The sequence below is a fragment of the Populus euphratica genome, unplaced genomic scaffold, assembly GCF_000495115.2.
Source record: "Populus euphratica unplaced genomic scaffold, PopEup_1.0 scaffold741.1, whole genome shotgun sequence".
Classification (NCBI taxonomy): domain Eukaryota; kingdom Viridiplantae; phylum Streptophyta; class Magnoliopsida; order Malpighiales; family Salicaceae; genus Populus; species Populus euphratica.
Genome location: NW_011500611.1, coordinates 64,632 through 86,358, shown reverse-complemented (window position 1 = coordinate 86,358; position 21,727 = coordinate 64,632). Strand labels below are relative to the sequence as shown.

The window sequence follows — 21,727 nt, the reverse complement described above, 5'->3', positions numbered from 1 at the left end:
GAGTGTAAGATGTGGAAATTGATGAGAGATGAGAAAGAAAAAAAAAAGTAAAAAAAAAAAAAAGTCATTGGAACTACACTTAGAGTTCCCTATCAACACATAATGCTTGATAGGATTGTCATAATTCATTTTTGAGGCACATGATGCTTGATAGGATTGTCATAATTCATTTTTGAGGGGTAGTTATGTATTGTCTTTTTATATTTTATTAAAAATAAATTATATTTTTAATTTTAATTTTTTTGAATGATGGATAATACTGTGAGTAGGATCATTCAGAAGGATAAAAGAAAAGGAAAAAAAAGTTAAGTTACCGAAAAAACAAATGAAAAAAAAAAAATCCAAAGTACATTGTGAGTAGGATCATATTAAAAAGACTAAGCCTTTTTAGTCGTGGGTAGGGTCACAGTAAAAAAAGGAGGATCATTCAGAAGAATAAAAGAAAAGGAAAAAAAAAGTGAAGTTACCGAAAAAACAAATGAAAAAAAAATCCAAAGTACATTGTGAGTAGGATCATAATAAAAAGACTAAGCCTTTTTAGTCGTGGGTAGGGACACAGTAAAAAAAAGCCTTTTTAGTTTTTTTTTTTTATAGTAAAACCATAACCATCTTTTAATAAGAGAAAGCTTAATCATTTAGTCATATTTTGGTTATTAACCATCAGTTTCAACAAATACATTGTACTAAACCGATAAGAAAGGTGTATCTATAAAATCGTTTAAGAAAAAACTTAATTTTGATTGACGTGTAATCTACTTAAGAAATATCCCTAGCATCAAATAAAAAATATTAAAAAAAAAATCTATGGCCATATCATGCGAGGATAATATATATATATATATATATATATATATAGAGAGAGAGAGAGAGAGGGAGAACATAGTTGAAGTGAAATTATTAGAGAATGGTCTGGAGTCCCACTTGCGTAATGGGGTCGGTCCTCTTTATATATAAAACGTGCACTTATGGACCCAACCTCTTTTTTTATTAGCTTAAAAAAGAAATATCTTTCTTTTCAGCAATTTTCGAAACCATAACATATCCCCCACTAATTAAATACTAATTTCATTGCAAATTCTGTAATCACCCCCGTAAACCTTTTTTATTTAATTTATCCTCTATATATTGGGAACCTCCCCTCTCTGTTTTCATCGTCAATATCCAACACACTTTACTTTTCTTTTTGGGAAAAACATCAAGAGAGATATGGCAGGTTCAGCTTCCAAGTCCTTTACTCTCATTCTTCTTGCAATGAGTTTCTACTTTGATTCTAGCTTGGCTGCTAGAGCCACCCCTCAAAGCAGCATAGAATTCATAAGAACATCTTGTAGCACAACAATTTACCCAAAGCTTTGCTACGCTTCCCTCTCAATCCATTCAAGCACAATCCAAACAAGCCCTAAGCTCCTAGCCAATGCAGCCCTTAATGTAACACTATCATCGGCTAAATCAACATCAGCCAAGATGTCAACTCTCTCTCAAAGGCATGGCTTGAAGCCTAGGGAGGTATCCGCCATGGAAGATTGCGTAGAGGAATTGAGTGATGCAGTGTACGAGCTCAAAAATTCCATTGATGAAATGAGTCATGCTAAAAAGTCCAACTTTAGGCTGATGATTAATGATGTGCAAACTTGGGTTAGTGCTGCTTTGACTGACGAGAGTACTTGCAGTGATGGGTTCGAACGTAATGCAATGAATGGCAATTTGAAGACTGCTGTGAGGGGAAGGATTGTGCATCTAGCCCAGTTGACTAGCAATGCCTTGGCTTTGATCGACAATTATTCCCAACGTCATGGTTAGCTGCTTTAAGTTTGCAACTTGTGCGGTGCGATGTGCTAGCTAGTTTGCTAGTTTGTTGGATCATAACATTTGCTGCTTCTTTTTTTATGAAATACAGGAGTTTTGTAAATCAACTGTTATAGCCAGTAAAAACATGGCTTAACATATATAGTGTTGGATCATAGTATATTTTGTTTTTGTTTTGTGTCTGGGCTCATATAGTTAAGAGGCAAGAGGGCTTCAGGAGGGTGTTCAAGGAGGGTACAGGCAATTTGTATTATACTAGTGAAGTTGCTTTGTGTAAATTTGTGGTTCAAATTTGTATTCTATTAAGTAAATCATCGTGTATAAGAAAGTTGTTTTTCGGTTTTGCTGTCTACATGAATTACTTTAACATTAATTACTTTTTTCTATGAAAGACGAGAAATTTTATTAAGCTGACTATCTGGGGAATGAAAAACCCGTAAAGTAAGATATACAGATTATACAGCAAAGGAATTAAAAATAAAGAAACATGTAACCATTTGGATTAAAATTAATTAGATTAGGATTGATGAAGGAAGTGGCAGCCTCGAAATAGGCTCTGTCTTCTGAATTCTTTATTCCAGGATGAGAGATGATCATGGCTTCATTTCACGTGACAGTACAGTCTTGCTTCAATTACTAAGGTTGTCTTGATCGTGACAGCATAATTTGACAGTCGTTTGCAGTCACTGTATATTGCAATATCTTCCTTACAGTGACATGCACTCTTTTATTTTATAATTTTTAGGTTCCTTTTATCCTTTTTCTTTTTTATGGTACTGGATTTTCAATTATGAAAAAAAACTTTAACTATTGCAGAATGTCTTTGTTCTTGGTCAAAATTATACCTGCTGGACCATCATCAACAAGGGGGACATAAAAGAGAGTATGCATGACCTTATGTTGTTAAATAATAGTTAATCACATACTTAAGTGTTCCTAGATGAAAATCATTGATAGTGGTTTTACTAAAGAACAGTTATTTATAGCTTAATTCTTAATTTGATTTCTCGTCTTCCATGTCAAAAAAATAAAAGGCAATAAAGATTAAAAAAACATATTTTTCATATATTTTTTATTTTGAAATTATAAAAATTCACTTTAAAATTATTTTACGAAAAATATTTTATATATCTATATCTTTAAACAAATATGTTTGTCATCACACAGACATATTTATATATATAGTCACACTACAGCAGGGCTTTGAATATTTGAGGTGAGAAAATGTAAAATCTAATCCTAATAACTGTCAGAAACCAAGCATGTTAGCAGACTCCGTGGGAATGTTAACTTCGAAGCAGCCACTTAGTTCAAATATACTTTTTCCATGTGATCATTTACAATTTACGGTGAATTGCTGTAATGAAATTAACATTTTGCTCTTGGGTTGAAAAATTAAAAGCTTTCGCTGTAAGAGTATTTTGATTTTTTTTTTTTATAGACTGATTAGCTATTAAAAGATTCATTAGGAGCATATTAGCCATTTTTTTTCAAATTTTTTACATTGAAAATACTCTTTTAACTACTTTTAAAGTCAATAAAATTTAGAATTACTTACCAAAAGTTTTTTTAATCTTTTTACAAAATTTACAACAATAAAAATATTTATTTATCTCTAAAATTAAAAAAACTACTTGAAGCAGTTAACCACAGCTCTTTCGGTTTTATCCCTTTTTAAGTTACAGTTAAAATATATTTTTATCCTTAAAAAAACAAAAAAATAAGTTATTCATGTAGGAATGTTTTATTCCCCTTCACATTGATTTATATGTTATTTCCAAGATAGTTAAAGGTATTTTTATAATGTTATATTGATTTTTTAATTAAAAAAACTATTGATACATATTCTTTACATGCTAACATTTACAATTTTTAAGTGGGGTTTGCAATGTCACTCGATTGTCAAACTTAGCTTTTTGATATGCTTTTAAAAGTACCACTGCATCTTCATCCTCTTGACACGGTGTATGAAAATGGATAATAAGTAGTTTTATCGTTGATGATCATTTGAGTTTTTTTTTATTTATTTTCTCTTTCATAAAAAACAAAGTTTGTTCTCTTTTTTTTTTTTTTCATCCTCGACCTTTTAGCAAAGTTTTTTATATTTTTAATTTAACCTTTAAATTATAATTTTTTTTTAATTCACTCCTTATTTTTTTGATTTTTTATTGTTATCTTTGGCTCTTTTATTAAAATTTTATTGATTTTTAATTTTATCCTTTAATCAAAGTTTATGTTATTTTATTTTTTTCAATTTAGTCCCCATTGTTTTGATTTTATTTTTATTTTGTTAAAGTTATTTTCTTTTCAATTTAAAACTTCAAAGTAATTTTTTTTTTACCCTCAAATTTATTTTTTATTATCATTCTTTTAATTACAACTTTTTACATGATTGGTTTTTTAATTTGATATTTAATTTATTTAGAATTAAACTTCAAAGTTTTTTATTTATTATACTACTGATTTAATGATATAAGTTGTGATCTTTTGGTTACTCTTGATCTCTTTTAATATTTAATTTCGATCGTTTAATCCACAACAAAATATAATTTTTTAAGAAAAAAACTTTATTTTGGTCATCGAAGGCTTTTTTTTTTTTAAGAAAATTATAACTCGTTGTAGATTAAAGGACTGAAATTGAACACCGAAAAAGATAAAGATTAACCAAAAGAAAAAAGAAAAAAGAAAAAAAAACCTATGGGAGAGTGAGATAAGGATGGACACCAGTGTTTGCAATTTGCATTTGTCCAACTAGCCATTTGCATGCATAGCCAATTTACAAAATTGATCACGACTCAGCTAACTGCCAAGGGACTCAGGGAGAGGTCCCAACTTGTGCTACGTGGACACATTCAGGTTCTGCGTGCTCATAAAGGCAGGCAAGGGTCGCCCTTCGATACGTCTACATCTCGACCAGCGTGGTACCTAGCTAGGCACTGGGCTACGAGCTAGCACTCGTCTTTTTGAATCTGAGTTCATATCATGCGCGCAGATTGCATTGTATATTTTAACGGCTATGCCAAACAAGCTATATAAGATTAATATTTTGATAATTTTCAATACAGAATACTTTGTTTTGGCTTGTCTTATCACGTACGTTAAGTTACTCTTTTCTTTGGAGCTATCCTTCATTTTTCTATTGAGTTGTCAGTTGAACAGAAGTAATTAATTTAATGTTAAATAATAAATTTTTAAAAGAATTAATTTTAATTTCTTTTTAAATCATCAAAGCCAACCAACTTAATATTTAAAATTGATGACTTTAATCATAACACTAGGGTTAATCTAATAAGAAAAACCTAAACATATTATAAAATTAAAATTTTAATCAATCAAATATTAAAAAATAAAATTAAAAAAATTAATAAAAAAAGATAAAAGATAAAATGTAATAAATAGAATAAGAATTAAAATTAATATAAAAAATAAAATTAAATACCAAGAAATGAGATTGAAAAAAATAATTAAGAAAATAATAAAAAATAATAATTAAAAAAATAAAGATATAATTTCATATAAAAATTAAATGATACTAGCATTTGTAGCATTCGAGAGATAAAATAAAAAATAAAAAATAAAAAATAATAATATAATATAATAATAAAAATAATAAGGATAAATTTGATTAAAAAATAATAGGACATCTTTTAATCTTGGTAGACTGTATGTTTAAGAAACTAATTACCACACCTCTGACAAGACGCATCAAACCATCGAGAAGAGTGCACCGCGCCATTTCCAACATTATTATGGAAGCCACCGTTTAGCTGTTGAGAGAAGTTGCACGCATGACTGGAATTCGTCCGAATTTTTTCACTTGTTGACACATATGTTGCATGCACCATCTAATTCATCTTGCTTGTTTACCCTAGTCATTATATTTTTTTTTAATTTCAATTTTAGTTCCTTAACACTTAATTTTTCTAAATAAATTAATTATTTTTATTTTACAAAATCAAGCATTAACTGAGTACCAAAAAATTCCCTTAATATTGCAAGATCCCCATATTAAGGCAACCAAAATAAACTATAAAGTCAAATCCCATATAAAACCAATATGAAGGGATCAAATTGAAAAATAAAAAGGTAAAGGGACTAGAATTAAAAAAGAGACATAAATGCCTCTTGACTGTGCAAATTAGGCCCTAGTATTAATTGACCTGATTTGAAGAAAAATATTAAAGTAAATGATAAGGAGAGAAATTAAAGAAAAAATAGTAAAAAAATTAAAAAATTAAAAAAATTAAATGATAAATAAATTAAATAACAGATTTATATTTTAGCAAAAGAAAAGGATAGAAAAATGAGAATAGAAAAAATAAGTTCAATGGAGCCTAACCATTGCATCATTGTATACATACGTGACACTAATAGAAAGAAAAAGTTGAGATACTTCAAATGTTGCCCTGAAAGGCGATACTAAGTGGGAAAGTAACACTAAACACGTTAACTAAAAGGTGCATGTATCACCTATTTATTGATGTATACTCAATAACTTTTTTTAAAATAATATTGTTATCATTAAAAAGTTCAAATTATCCCATTATCAACTTTTTTATTACAAATAATCAATAGAAAAAGACATAAAAAAAACTATTTATACAAGTTCAACAATTTTTAGATGAAAGGATAATATAGTTTTTATATTGTAAATTTAAAATATAAAAAGATCAAATTATCTGGTATAACATTTTGATTTTTAATTTTGAAGGATAATAAAAGGTAAGAAGAACGAATTATTCTCAATTAATTTCATAATGTTTAATGGGTTTTTTAGAAAAGATTATTCTACCTCTAATACTAGAATAAATTGTTTTCAAGAATGAAATGGTAATTATTTTATTGTGATGAACAATAATTTGTGTCTAGATGCACAATGAATTCTCTATGGATTTTATGTTTTTTTTTTAAATTGTAATTGTTATATAGTTTTTGGAGAGGATGATGGCCATGATCCATCAAATCACTAATAAAGCCAGATTTAGCCTCCAGCTATGACCACATAAATCTATCTGATCTACTGAATCAAACTTCTACAGGTCACCTTAAACTTTTGTATATACAAAATTCTTTATCGTTCTATAACAAAATACAAAAAAAATGTACGAGTCAACTTCGAGATCAGAGAGAAAAGTGATTCGAAAGCTATTTGTAGTTTGCAAATTGATCATTGTGTTCAATTTTTTTTTTTTGTTTGTTTGCCATGGCCCGTCTTTTATATCTTCTTGTTCTTCTTTTCTGTAGACCCATTGATACAACTACTCTCTTGTAACTTTAAGAGCCCATTATCCATGAACTTCTCTCTCAAATATGCTAATCTCTTGATTATCCGACAGCATCTAATTTTGGGTAATCTCATTCATTGAGCTTGCAATCTTGGGCCAAATTCCAGGCATAACTTCGCCTTAATCAATTTATTTCTGATGTTGAATATAGCCACTTTACAAGATCGATGACTCAGCTGGCTGCCAAGGGAGAGTCCCAAGTTGTGCTGTGGCGCCAAATGGCGGCAATGGTCACGATTCGACATGGCTGTACAGTTGGCCGAGGGAGAGGACCACCGTGAGAACTACCGGGCTAGCACTCATCCCTTTAGGCGTATCTTATCATCATCACGCATGTTCTATTACAAATTGCATAGTTTTAAAACCCGGTCCGGCCTGGCGGGTTGACCCGGGACCCGGCCGACCCGGAACTGGAACGGGGCCGGGTTGATGAAAAAATAAGGTAAGCTATCACCCGGCGTGACCCGGCCGACCCGGCGGGTTGACCCGGAAACCCGGATGACCCGGCAAAACCCGGTCAAAAACCCGGTAGTAACCCGTTGACTTTTATTTATTTTTTTATTAAAATGACGTCGTTTTGAATTTTTTTTAAAATAGAAATTGATCCGGCCGACCCGTTCGACCCGGTCAAAACCCGGTGACCCGGTCAAAACCCAGAACCCCGGTCTTGGACCGGGTCAGCCATGGTTTAAAAACTATGACAAATTGTTTTAGGGCTGCCTCTCTTTCTTTCATTTTCCTACTTGAGAGGACACTTGGACAGAACTAATCAATATGCCCCTAAATAAAATGAAATAAAATCGTGGGGCATATGAATTATTGTACTAGGAGTTCTAGTTGAGATATTTTTGAGAAATAACTTACTTTGTTTTCTCTTTATCGAGAGGTTCATAAGAGCTTATATAGAATATCTTAAGCGCAACAATTTAGTTCTTCCCGTTTCTAATACAAGTAAAATTCAATGAAAATTACTAAAATTAAAGGTATTGTCCGTACAGTTTGCTAAGGATTGTCTCAATTTGGATAACTCTTACCTCTTACAAAGAAGTGGAAGTGGATGTGGAAGTTAATTAAGTTAAATAATCACCGCAGAATCTCTAATTTTTCATTTATTGGAAAAACCATATTTGATCATTTACTTCATTCAAAGATAATTAGTAATAAATAATAAACTGTTGAGTATGTGCTTACATGTCAAGTATGGATTCGAAGCCGACCATGTTTATTTTTAATTTATTTATGAACTTTATTTGGTTATACCTAGGTGGTTACGCACATCAATCCGTAACTCAATTAACTTGGTTTAATTAAGTGAAACTTGGATTGATAAATTCTAAGAATTTGTTTTTATTTTATTTTTTGTATTCAATTTTCTTAAGGTTTTGTTTTTTTCCCCTTAAATATATCATTCAGTTAAAAAAATATTTTAAAAAATATATAAATTAACTCGTGAAACTTGTAGATTAACCTAGTCAATCCATGTCTTTCACCTTAAATCAGGTCATATTCTAGAGTAAATCAAATAACTATGGTATAGAGTCTCATTATGCTTAATTGGGGCAAATAGATGTGATTGGTCTCTTATGTAGAACATGCTAAACAACTTTTTTGACATTATAAATTGGAACCTTTCATCCATATTTTTATCATCTATAACCACTTCTCTTTTTAAGAAAAATATAGAGAGAGATATAGCGGATTTAACTTTCAAGTCTATCTCTTTTTTAATCAAATATAAAAACATAATATATCAAAATAAAACAATTCAGGAAGTTGCTAAGTTATATATACACAAATATAAAATCAAAAGTGAAAGGAAACATATGCTCTCATTCATAAAAAAATACAAGGATATAGCTACTTAGAGAAGGAACAAAAAGTATCACATCAATTAGTTAAGGAACTCAAGATCGAGTAGGTGCTAAAGATAACCAACCATAAAGAATACCAACTAAAAGAAAATCCAATAGCTAATGCAATTTACACCTGAAACATAAAAAAACCATCAACGATTACTGAAACACACAAGAGCCATTAATAGGAGGCCTGCAACCTCAACATCAAAAGCAAAATAAACTCAGTTAACATCTAGTTAGGAGTGGTCCACGGTATGAAAGTGGAATATTGTGTAGAATAAAATTTGAAATCTCCTGAAGACTTTATCAATCCTGAAGTACTTTTCTTCAAATATCCACTTGTTCCTTTCTTTTTATACAAGGTAGACATCGATGTCCAAGGAAACTCTTCGCATCCGAGTTTTAAGATTGCTTTTCATAAACCCCAAACCACATAAAACATTATACAAAGTCGTTATGTTTCTGCCTATTCATAACTAGGACTTAATCTTTTCCCGTAAGCAAAATATTCATTCACATGCAAAAAACAAATAGTGATGTGACTCCTTCTCATGTTAGCAGAACACACAAAGAGGATCACTAGAAAAGAAAAGCAACCTAAGTTTGAAGCTTCCTTTAAACTACTGGCTATAAAATAAAATAGTGTTTTGGCTGAGACCTCTTTTCTCATACAACTTTTTTTTTATGAGACTGGCAAACCAGATGGTCGAAAAAAATTATAAGATTGGTCGAAAAAAATTATAAGCATGAGATTGAAATTTATCCATTTTAGAATTCCAACCACTCATCAATGCAATATTCCCATATTGACTTCCACAAAAGTAGATGGTATAGTCTTTAAAGAAGATAATAGATTTTTACAGAGAAGAGAAAGAATGGTGGGCAGAAGCAGTCCAAATTATTCATAACTTCCAAGACTCTTATTCTTATTGCCATCAGTTTTTTCATAAATTCTAGCTCTGCTGCTACAGTCACCCCACAAAGCAGCATAGAATTCATAAGAACATCTTGTAGTACAACAACTTATCCAAGACTGTGCTATACTTCCCTCTCAATCCATTCGCGCACAATCCAAACAAGCCCTAAGCTCATAGCAAATGCAGCCCTTAATGTAACACTATCATCAGCTAAATCAACTTCAACCATGATATCCACGCTCTCTCAAAGCCATGGCTTGAAGCCGAAGGAGGTATCGGCCATGAAAGATTGCGCAGAGGAGTTTGAGTGATGCGGTTTATGAGCTTAGAGAATCCATTGATGAAATGGGTCATGCAAAACAGTCCAACTTTGGGCTGATGATAAGTGATGTCCAAACTTGGGTCAGTGCTACTATGGCTGATGAGAGCACACGCAGTGATGGCTTCGCAGGGAATGCTATGAATGGTAATTTGAAGAGAGAACTATGCCTTACTTAATTTGTTAGTTAGCTGCTTGAAGTGGGCCTAATTATACTCCTTAGTATTCCCAATTCGATGCAATTTATGTAGTGTGATGTTCTACTGCATTGTATTTTTAGTATACTTTAATTTAATTTGTGTGGCCAAATATAGTTAAAGATTAAGTGGCGATTTCGATGCTACTGTTAAAGGAGTGTAAGTAATTTTTATCAGTGAATTTTTTTTGTCAGTTTTACATTTAGAGATCGACCCGGTAAATTAATTCAATAATTCACTTATCCAAGATTTGATTTGAATTAAATTTCATGTTGGAATGGATAAGGAGTTAATTAGTTCAAACTCAATTTAATTGGATATCTCATGATTTGTTTTTATAATAATCGATTTAATTGACTATGTCAAAATCTTAGCATGAAACTTTTTATTTATTTATTTCTTTTTAAAGTTCTAAAATAATATTATTGTAATTTAAAAATAAATCTTGAAATAACATTATTTTTTAAGTGCCCGTTTAATTTGAGTAAACTCATTTAATATGTGATTTGAAAATAACATTTTTTTTTACTTGCCCCGTTTAATTTGAGTAAACTCATTTAATATGTGATTTGAACCTTAAACAGGTCATAATTCGGACAGATTCTTTTAACCATAAAGATATAGTGGATCCAAATATAAGCATACATACAGACGTTTGACTTTTGACGAATAAAAAGAAAAAAAGAGAAAGATAGACACCCTCATCCCTTAACCAATAAATCTTTGCTTGATCTTCTAATAGGGCTATAGTATTATTTATAGTGCAGGTACTTTGTGTAAATTTGTACATAGGCGATGATTTATGTGAAAGTTGGTCTTAGCTCTTTTACTCCACATGAATTTGAATTGCATCAACGTTACTTTACCATGAATTCTGAGCCCACGAAGATTAGAACAGTAGAATATGACCTGGTCTAAACTACAACATTAAGATCTTGGTCTTTACAAACAGCTTGTGATAGTTACATGGTAATTAAAATGCATAGAGTTAGTGTACAAAGAACCAGGAAAACAAATTTAAATCAATTGCCTGAGGGTTTCGTTGTGAAATCTAATCTTAATAATTGGCATACCCCTAATTAAGCATGTTAGCATACTCTAAAGATCTAGACCTATATCAATGAAGTTCAAGAGCAGCCACGTATCTCCACTGTACATTAATTAAATATTATTTTAATGTTTTTTTATTGATTTGGAAAAAGTTTAGGAGTGCGGTCAAAATAATGTTTGTTTAAAATATAAGGTTTTTTTTGTTTAAAATTAGTTTTTGATATATTTTTTTATTTTTTTGATACGATGATATTAAAAATAAAATTTTCAAAATAAAATAAAAATATTATTTTAATATTTTTAAACAAAAAATACATTAAAACATAATATCTACAGCAACAAACCGGTAGAAAGCTTAACAAAATTGGGAGCGAGCAAGCTGCGATTCTGTCTTCAACTCCATGTGCCGGTCGCTGTTCGTGTTTCTAGATGAGAACCCTTGTTATCGACGTGTTAAAGAAACAACAACACAAGAATATATGGGTCAGCAGTCTGATGCCGGAAACAACAACGCCATTTTAGTCCCATCAACAGGAATGTTTAACTTCCCGTGAAATATACATATGCCCCGTTAATCTATCTACTCTTGGAAGTCAAAGAGTTGTTCTTTCTTCCTTGTCTATAAATGATGGAGAAGGTTAGAACACACTTCCAACGTTGTAAAACTACTGTCCAGAAATGTGCAAGTGAAAGAAAATATTGGAGGACCACCCCCTTCTCTCCTACTGATTTTATATCTTTCAAGAACACAGTGATCACCATTCAAGTTCTTTTCCTTTTTGTATTTCTTATGATTGAAAAGAAGTTCTTTGAAAAGTTCATCTTAGTTATAACTAAGATGTTATAGGGCTCTTAAATTATAACGTATCTTTTATCATAAATCTTTGTTTTGTGGTCTCACTAACACTAAAGCACGTACGCACGTAGCCTGCATCTCTTCGCCTCTATGATAGCCTGCCTATGAGTTTAGGGGAAAGATCTAGCATTAGTGCCCGCGCTTTGCCATGAAATTAAATAATTTTTTTTTTGCACAAAAGAAATAATAACTGCAACCGAATTAAAGAGAGAGCTTAGCAAGAACAGAGAAATTTGATAAATGTATTTAGTGGCAACCTCTAGCCAACCTTTAATTGCTTAACTATGCTATATGATCTAAATTCATTCGTACCAATTTGTGCTGAGTGGCCACCATGGATTCTAGCCGAAGATTTTTTAGGATGCAGCCATAAAGGAAAAAAAAAACGATTAAATTGAGAAAATAAAAAAATATTTATTAAAATATTAAATTGTAAAAAAAATCAATTAGAATTTTGAAAAAACTGAACAATTTGGTTTTATTTTTATAATTCTGAAATTTAAAAAATCAAACTGAATCCAAACTGAAAAAACTAAAAAAAAATAGATAAACCAGAAAAAACTAAGTTAAACAAAAAAAATCTTGCCAAAACTTAGCTAGACCAAAAAACAGAGCTAAAACAAAAAAATTGAACTAAAACTTAAAAAATTAAGCTAAATTGATTTGAATCGGTTTTTGTTCTAAAAAACCAAACCAAATCCTATTGATTTGAATTGATTTTAGTTTTTTAAATTAGATTTGGTTAACTAGTTTTAATTCAGTTTGAATTTTAAAAAAATTTCAATTTAATTATTTTTGAATAAAAACCACACCAAACTAAATAAAAAATAATCATTAGAATATCAAGATCGTAAATATATTTTATAAATATATAGGGGAGGCCAGGGGAGATATATGGGATCAAATTAATTGATAGCCCAGGGGACCAATTAGCAACACCCATATATCTATCTTGGAATCTTAATTACGACTCTACAAGCATGAATTAATTGGAATGCAAGGCATTTTGATCTTGATTGGAATACAGTGCGTTTTTTGCTTGAGTATTGATGAGGTTCATTGAAAACCTTACGAGGATCACCTATAAAAGTCCCTTCTTGTGATTAGGGACCTATATATAATACTTAATTTGATACATGCATTGGCAGAATTATGACGACTTAAAAGCTTGTGCTTGTGTGTTTAAAAATTAAAGATATCAACTTGCATAGACATTGGTAAAGTGAACAAATTGTTGCGATATCTGTTTTTTTTTTAAATCATCTAGGACAACATTGTTTAATAAGAGAGTATTTGAAAACATGGGACATATTTAAAAAGTTCAAAATTCTTTTTTTATTAAAAGTTAATATTTTTTTTATATTTTGAATTGTTTTGATGTGTTGATTTTAAAATTAATTTTTTTAAAATAAAATATTTTATTTTAATATATTTTAAAATAAAAAATAATTAAAAAAAACAACACCAACTATATTTCCAAACAATCCTAAATAAATCAAAATGAAATGTTTTGTGTGCTATTTACTGGATCTAGTTATAGTAACAGCTGTGTACAACGTAGGAAGAGATGATCAAAATCGGGGTATGTTTTTCTGGGGCTTGGGCCTTAGCAATGTAAGATAAATACATGACGTCGGTCCCTTACATGTAACATGCACTTGGAAGCCTCTTTGTTATTTAAAGGTAATCTTTTTCCTCTTTTGTCACCAAATTATTATTTTTAAAACCATGATATTAAAAGAAACTAATATGCCTTGGAAAACAATGTTCATGCAGACTCAAGTTTATTGTTAACTGTAATGGTCTAATGATAATTTTGTTATTCCCATCAAATATCATTGAAAAAGCTATTAGGATTAGTATGATATTTTCACATGGATAATTGGTTATTATTAGTTTAATTGTGGATATTTCAATCTTTTTTATATTTTTAAAGCATAATTAAATAATTAAATTATCATTGAAAGTAAATGTTTTTAAAATAAGTATCCAAGAGCTATCTTGTATTTTTCTATTTGTGTTTTGGTTATTATTAGATTGATTGAATGGCAATTTTATATTTTAATAAATATAAAATATAATTAAAAAATGGTTAGTGCGTGTGTTGTGTGTGGGAGGAGCTCAGTGTCTTCTAGTTGCGCCTTTTGACGGCCAAAAAACTCTTTTTCTTCGTGCTGTTAGATTTTTCACAACATATTTTTTTATTTAACTTATTTAAAACTCCGGCTCTCTTATTGATTTTATATTTTTCAAGAACACCGCATTTACCATTCAAGTTCTTTTCCTTTTTGTCATCTTAAGACTGAAAAACGTTTGACCTGCAGTAGGGGCCGGCCAAGAGGCCCCAGAGAAACTTGTCGTTGGCCAAGCTCTTAGAGTGAAAGAGCAGCGCGAGCTGTATTGAAATTCAATTCTCGTGGGGAGTAAAATCATTTGCCGACGATTTAAATATATGATAGGGTATATTGTAAGTGGTAAAGTGATTATATTGCCAGGAATCCACTGAGATTCAGTTTTATATCATTTCGATTTGATAAATATTTTGATAGTTATCCAAAAAAAGATTGAAAAATGTTCTCTTAACAGTGCAAGAATAAAAGAAGTAGAATGTTTTAGTTAACTTGCTTGTGTTCATATCTTATTCCACACACAAATTTGGAGTGGTAGAATTCGCACTTAACTGGTGATTGTCGATGCTTGAGTCCGGTGGGCACCAATTGTCAGCGTCATATATAAACCTGGACTGAATTGGCTTAACAGATCAATTCGATAACTTAGAATTTGGTCCAAACAGGGTTTCAAAATAAACATAGTAGTAACCGACTTAGTTGATCTAGTGGGTTAAATTATTATCATTATGTCATAATTATTTGTTTTGTGGTCTCATTATGAACATGTAAAATATATCCTCCACATAGTTGCCGTCGTTTTAATTAAGCATGTTAGCAGACTCTAAATATCTAGACCTATAACAATGACCACCTCGATCAACCACAAATATTTATTATACATCAATTACATTTGGATATTTTTTGGAAACTTTAGACCAAGCATGCAATAATCTTTAGAAATAACAACAGCAACTGAAAGAGAGATCTTAACAAGAAGAAATAAATTGGATGAATGTATGCAGTAGCAACCTCTTGCCAACCTTAAGTTAGTTTATTGCTTAAATTATGCTATGTGATCTAATTAATTCATTCTCACCAAGTTGTGCTGCATCAGCCTCATGAAATCATGCAGGGTTCTCTGCGTTATGTCTTCTAAGTTGAGAGTGGACGTTTCACTTGCAATTTTTCCTTCTAATAATTGGTGATAGATATTGTATAATTTGACAGTTGATTTTGCTTGCAATCACTGTTTATAACGAATACCTTGCCTACAGTTACAGGCATAGTTTTAGGAACTGTTTCAGTGGCTGGCCTGATTTAAGGTTTAAGTTCCAGGTTTTGATTGAGTTATCAAATTAGTTAAGTTAATTTTTTTAAAATCTAAATAATATTATTTTAATAAAAAAAATAAAGTCAACGAGTATATAATTAGATTTTAACTAGATCTTGCTGGGTCAAACAAATTACAGGTTGCATTAGGTTTTTTTTTTCTTCAATTTAGTCCAGTTTCAGCTTCGGATTAACCAAATCCTAAATCAATAAATCAACTCATTAGATCAGACTAGATTTCAAAACTATAGTTACGAGTTTTAGGTTTTGTTTCATGGAAAAAAAATAACATAATTATCATCGAGATTATATATAAAAAATCATAAAACCAACAGCCTTAACCCCATGCTATTCAGCATAGAAAAGAAAGCTGCAGCATTCGCGGCTACATCCATTAGAGGTAAATTCTATACCTATGCGAGAAATGGATGCACTAAATAAATAATGTTGTTCAATAATGTCAATCACTGTAGAAAAATCCTGAGATTGGTGTCTTAAAGAAGCAGAATCATAAAGCTTTTGTCCTTCATAAAAAAAAAAGAAGGTATTATGTTAACTACTTCAAGTTGTTCATATGCAACCAAAATATATTACTATGAATCAAATAAAAACCATATAAAATATCCTATTAATCAAATGATAGTTTAATTTTAAATTCAATTCTCACCCCCATAAACTACCTTTGTAGTCGTATAAATTGGGAAGCTTCCTTCCCTGTTTTCATCATCAATATGCAATTAACTCCTTATTGAGAAACAGATAAAGAGAAGTTAGCTATGGCAGCTTTATCCTCCAATTCTTTAGCTGAATTCCTTCTACTTCTTGTTGCCATTAGTTCATACTTAAACTCTAGCTCAGCTGCTAGAGTCACCACAAAATCCAGCACAGAATTCATAAGAACATCTTGTAGTACAGCAACTTATCCAAGACTTTGCTATACTTCCCTCTCTATCCATTCAAGCACGATCCAAACAAGCCCTAAGCTCCTAGCCAATGCAGCCCTTAACGTGACACTGTCATCAGCTAAATCAACTTCAACCACGATATCGACGCTCTCTCAAACCCATGGCATGAAGCCTAGGGAGGTGTCCGCCATGAAAGATTGTGTAGAGGAGTTGAGTGACGCGGTGAACGAGCTTGGAAAATCCATGGATGAGATGAGTCATGCTAGACAGTCCAACTTTCAGTCGATGATCGATGACGTACAAACTTGGGTTAGTGCTGCTTTGACTGACGAGAACACGTGCAGTGATGGGTTCGCAGGAAATGCCATGAATGGGAATTTGAAGACTTCTGTGAGGGGAAGGATTGTGAATATAGCGCGGTTGACTAGCAATGCTTTGGCTTTGATCAACAATTATGCCTCAGACCCAGAAATGTTGGGTTGAGTGTGAAATTAGTTGATGAAACGAGAAATCCTTCGCTCACCTCAGATCCAGAACTGTGTTGGTTTTAATATGTATCTGGTTATATCTGATAAAAATACAATCCACCTTAGTCAAGTGATTCTGATGACTCTATACCAAATCCAAAACGTCTTCTGATGACTCTATACCAAATCCAAAACGACAGATAACACTAAATTGAGTTTGTTAAAAATCAAAACATATAATGTGAGAAATTGATGCACAAGGGACCACCAATCCATTTGATCGAGGGCTGCTACAGGTTCACATGCATACAAAAGAAGGAAAAATTCGGTCTTCTAAGATGATAGCTGGTAACATCAAAAGTCATCAAAGCTAGTAAAAACCCATATATCTTGCCTCCTTTTCCGGTTTTCTTCTTCTTATTTTGGTTTTTTTCAACAGTTCGAAGGATACTTCTAACAAAAGCATACAAGGAGGAGAGTACAAAAAAACCCAAGCAAAAGCTTAGGCCAAAGCAGGAAAATGATAAGAAGGAACAAAGAAATAATAATAAGTCTACATGAACACTAAAAAAAGCCCTCTCTGTTTAGGGCGGACCTACAACATATGAGTTGTAGGTACCACGGCACCTGTAAGTTTAAAATTTTGTTAAGATCCTTGGTTTAATCTTTTAATAACTTGCACCCCTTAGTTAGCCCCTCTAAACTCTGAAAAATCACACCCCTAATTCTTAATTTTTTATTCCGCCCCTGTCCTTGCTACTCTGCTGCATCTTTTCTTCTTTCTTTGGTTCACTGGCTGGGGATACGGGAGAGTTTGATTGTTCAAAATTAATAATATTTGGGCTAAGAAATGGAGGAGATTTAATTTGTTGTTGTGTTTTTTTATAAATAATCCTATAAATTTGAGATTTCTGATTTTGACCTCATAAACTTTTACTTTTTAGCTGAAAAACCCACCACAGGTGGAATAGAGGCAATTATAACTTAGTCCCTGTGTTTATAAACAATACTTAATTAGTTACTATTATATAAGCTGATGAATAATTTAGTATTTGAATAAATATAAAATATAATTAAAAAATAATTGGCATATGAAGACATGTTATATGATATTTTTCCAATAAAATTATTTAATTATTATATTATTAAGTAGCATTTAGTTACTATCTTATAATAAAAAAAAAATCATGAAGAAAGAAATAAACATGAGATACAGTTATTTTTATCCCTTGTATCCCAAAACCTTACTAATAACAAAATGAAAAAAATGAAAAGTTCTATTTTCCACCTTTGAAGAAAGCCAAGGCTCCAACCAAAGGTGCATTGATGTACGTTGTTGGTTCTGATTGACTAGCATTGAGACGACTATCAAGAAATTGATCGTTGTTGTCTGGTCCTCCAACAATGGCCCCTACAAGGACGTTCCGGTTAGGCATTTTGGTCACCAAATAGCTGTTGCCATCATGACATCCAATATGCGCATGGAAAGCAGACATGGAAGGCAGGCTCGATCCTCTGTGATGAATTCTCTGTGGGAATTTTGGGCCATATCCAACCATGTACGACATCCCTAATGGATTGCTTCCTAGTATGTAATCCACCTGCATCAAGCAATGCGCCATTACTTCTTTTTTTCTTTCTTAATTTTAATGACCATGATTTTCTCAATGGGCTAGAAGTGGACTCGATAAGATATTTAAAACCTGGGTTTTGGCGACCTCGACGAGTCTCGACGGGGTGGTAACCACAGAACCGCAATGAACTGATCGGTTGGCAACTTGTAAATAGCGAGAGTAAACAATAAGAAGAAATGATAAAGCCGTTGCATGTTGCAAGTTACATCCTCCTGGTTTGAACATAAGCCCGCCTGATCGACATAAGAAATTCATCATTACCGAAAAGTTGGCAAGATATGGGGTAAATCAAGCTATCCAGAAAGATCGATGTCAGAAAATGCTACCTGGGGAGTATGTGACTGATTTGGTAGGTGACTCAGGCAACAAGGAACACACGAAACTGTCAGCATTGGTAACGAAGGAACTACCAGAGGAGTTCATCACCTTCTGTGGATCGAAATAAATCTTAGATTAAGCTAAAAATATTCACGAATGATAATTAGAAGAGAAAAATGGAGTTGAGTGATTACTGGAGAAACAAATATGTTAATCCCACTTTGTTTTGAATCCCATCCGAACTCAAAAATACTGCCTCCTAGAGTTGCCATGTTCTTTACAACATAATCCCAGTACTTGGGGTCCTGAGTTGCCTTGGATAACCATGCTGCTCCCCAGATCAGTTCATCCTGTAAGACAAATGTATTCATCATGTATATATGATAGTTTTAGATATTGGATAGATGGATCATTACCAATATTGTACTATAGTTTATAAAATCTTAGCAACTCCATATCTTTCGTTAATATTGTGATCAAATACATACATGGTAGCCATTGATATCGCAATAAAATGGGCATGCCCCTTGTCCGATACTTTCATTGTAAGATCCTTGATAATTGTTTGCAAAGTCGAAGACCTGAAAGATTATCAAGACATTGTATAGCATAATTAGAAGAGAGAAGAAATTAATTAGATATCAAAAGTGCATTGCCTTATAATTTAACAATTTTGACACCCACAATTGTTATTAACATTATAGAATTAGCTACTATCAATTACCTGGGATGCCCTCTGGAGAAGTACACTAGAATACCGTTTGTCTTTGTCCTTGAACGCGATAGAAGAGGCAGCTAGAGCAGCTGCAATCTCGGCTGAAACTTCTGATCCAGGATGGGTTTGATTAACAACGTAAGTAGTTCTGAGAGTGTCCATGTCTTCAGGTCTCTCCCAACATGTGTGGTCGCTGATGGGATCACCGACTTGGGCAACAACCATGCCAGGTCTTCTTGTGGCCTTCAGGAAATAGTCTGTTCCCCATCGTAGAGCATCTAACGCATGTTCCAAATCTGAGCCCATCGATTCACCAAACTCTACTATACTCCACGCCAACAACGTTGTTGTGAATGCCATTGGAAAATGGAATTTTACGTTGTCACCAGCATCATAGTACCCACCAACCATGTCCATCTACAAGAATGTTAAGAACATCATAGTTTCTTGTCAACAGTACGCACATAACTATATATATAGATTTCAATCGGGCCGGCATAAATGTGTTAAATTTTGGGTAGTTGGTTGGACTTTATTATGCATTGTATTTGTGCGTCCATAATTTATTAAATAAAACAAGCAGTATTTCTTGCGAAAATGAAAACATTGTACTTCAATTTTTATTAAAATTTATGTACTAAATGATATGATATAAAGAAAGTTATAAAAAAGATTGATCGGAACGCATTAATCATAAAAAGACACATCATTAAAAAAAAATACTAACATAATTGAAAATGGAGCTAGGTCTAACGTGTTTAGCATTTCTGGCTTTTCAAATAAAAAAGACTTGTTTAGAATTATTTTTGTGTGTTTTTTTACCGTTTTGATATATTGAATCAAAATAAATTTTAAAAATAAAAAACATGAAATGACAATGAACAAATTTACAAAAATAAAATAAAATTGACACCACTATTTAGCAAAGTACAAAAGCAAATCAGATGTTTATTTGTTAGTCAAGCATACAAAACCATTGAGCAAATTTGTGAACTGCATGCTTGAATATGCATGGAAAGACATAGCCACTTACACCAATATCAGATCCATCCCTAAGGGCAGAATCCTTCCTCCAATTCATCCTTTGATTAGAAGGCAACTTCCCTGATCTCTGCCCTTCGAAAAACAAGATGCTTTTTGTCAACGCATCTCCATAATCATGTGACATGGCTTCTGTCACCACCGTGACCCCTAACAACAACATTAGTACAGACATATCCATCATGCTCTTGCCACCCATTCTTTCTCTCAATGCCAATTCTCCTCTACTACCTAACGCATCTCCATAATCATGTGACATGGCTGCTGTCACCACCGTTACCCCTAACAACAACATTAGTACAGACATGTCCATCATGCTCTTGCCACCCATTCTTTATCTCAATTCCAATTCTCCTCTACTACCAATCAATTTAACAGGCATAATTGTCAACTCTCGATGCACTAATATATATAAATTAAGGGCTGAATGCTGATGAGGAAACCGTGTGTTCTGTTACCATTGTGATGTAATCTCGGTATAAGCTTGTTAGGAAAGCATTAACTCTATTCCCACTATGGTTTTGTTGTTAATTATATTTTTAAAGCCTAATTAATTACTAAGGTTTAGTTAAGTTCAGTGCATCATATGGTTTTGTTGTCATTTTATTACCGTCTTTGCTTGATACTTTTTACTTTATTTTATTGATGTTTCTAAAAAGGAAGTTGCAGGATGATTTGTTTCCAGTTCCAGTTCCCTTTATTGTTTCTGCATTTGTTGATTTACCATATATACATAAAAAAAAAATGTCATATATATCTACTAATATATGGACCATTCGAAATCTCTTTATGGATATTTTGACATGACGGATACGTTCCAGAGAAGATTCTAATCACATTGCTTGTCTATCTGTCATAGGAGGATTATCTAGTGCAGCGTACGGGTAACAATTTCATGTACAGATTTAAATGGGAAGTAAT

At 32.0% G+C, this 21,727-nt stretch overlaps 3 protein-coding genes across 4 annotated transcripts; 2 read left to right on the top strand and 1 right to left on the bottom strand.

The window, feature by feature from the left end:
- The first annotated feature begins 1,083 nt into the window (after window positions 1-1,083).
- On the top strand, window positions 1,084-10,579 carry LOC105115676 (21 kDa protein-like). 2 transcript variants are annotated; one of them, XM_011012635.1, is made up of 2 exons: window positions 1,236-1,785; window positions 10,355-10,579. In XM_011012635.1, the coding sequence occupies exons 1-2, from the start codon at window positions 1,252-1,254 to the stop codon at window positions 10,391-10,393; spliced, it is 573 nt and encodes a 190-aa protein (XP_011010937.1). In that variant the 5' UTR covers window positions 1,236-1,251; the 3' UTR covers window positions 10,394-10,579. The 2 variants fall into 2 exon arrangements, with proteins under 2 accessions (XP_011010936.1, XP_011010937.1); XM_011012634.1 differs by lacking the exon at window positions 10,355-10,579 and having other exon boundaries at window positions 1,084-2,164.
- Window positions 10,580-16,126: 5,547 nt separating this feature from the next.
- LOC105115677 (21 kDa protein-like) lies at window positions 16,127-17,153 on the top strand. Its single transcript, XM_011012636.1, has one exon. It carries the CDS (start codon window positions 16,503-16,505, stop codon window positions 17,112-17,114), a length of 612 nt encoding a protein of 203 aa, XP_011010938.1. The 5' UTR covers window positions 16,127-16,502; the 3' UTR covers window positions 17,115-17,153.
- A 1,222-nt stretch (window positions 17,154-18,375) lies between these two features.
- LOC105115675 (endoglucanase 8-like) lies at window positions 18,376-21,005 on the bottom strand. The gene is made up of 7 exons (XM_011012632.1): window positions 20,799-21,005; window positions 19,775-20,182; window positions 19,539-19,631; window positions 19,245-19,400; window positions 19,059-19,179; window positions 18,802-18,965; window positions 18,376-18,699 (listed from the first exon to the last, which is right to left on the bottom strand). Exons 1-7 carry the CDS (start codon window positions 21,003-21,005, stop codon window positions 18,376-18,378), a joined length of 1,473 nt encoding a protein of 490 aa, XP_011010934.1.
- Between the last annotated feature and the right edge of the window lie 722 nt (window positions 21,006-21,727).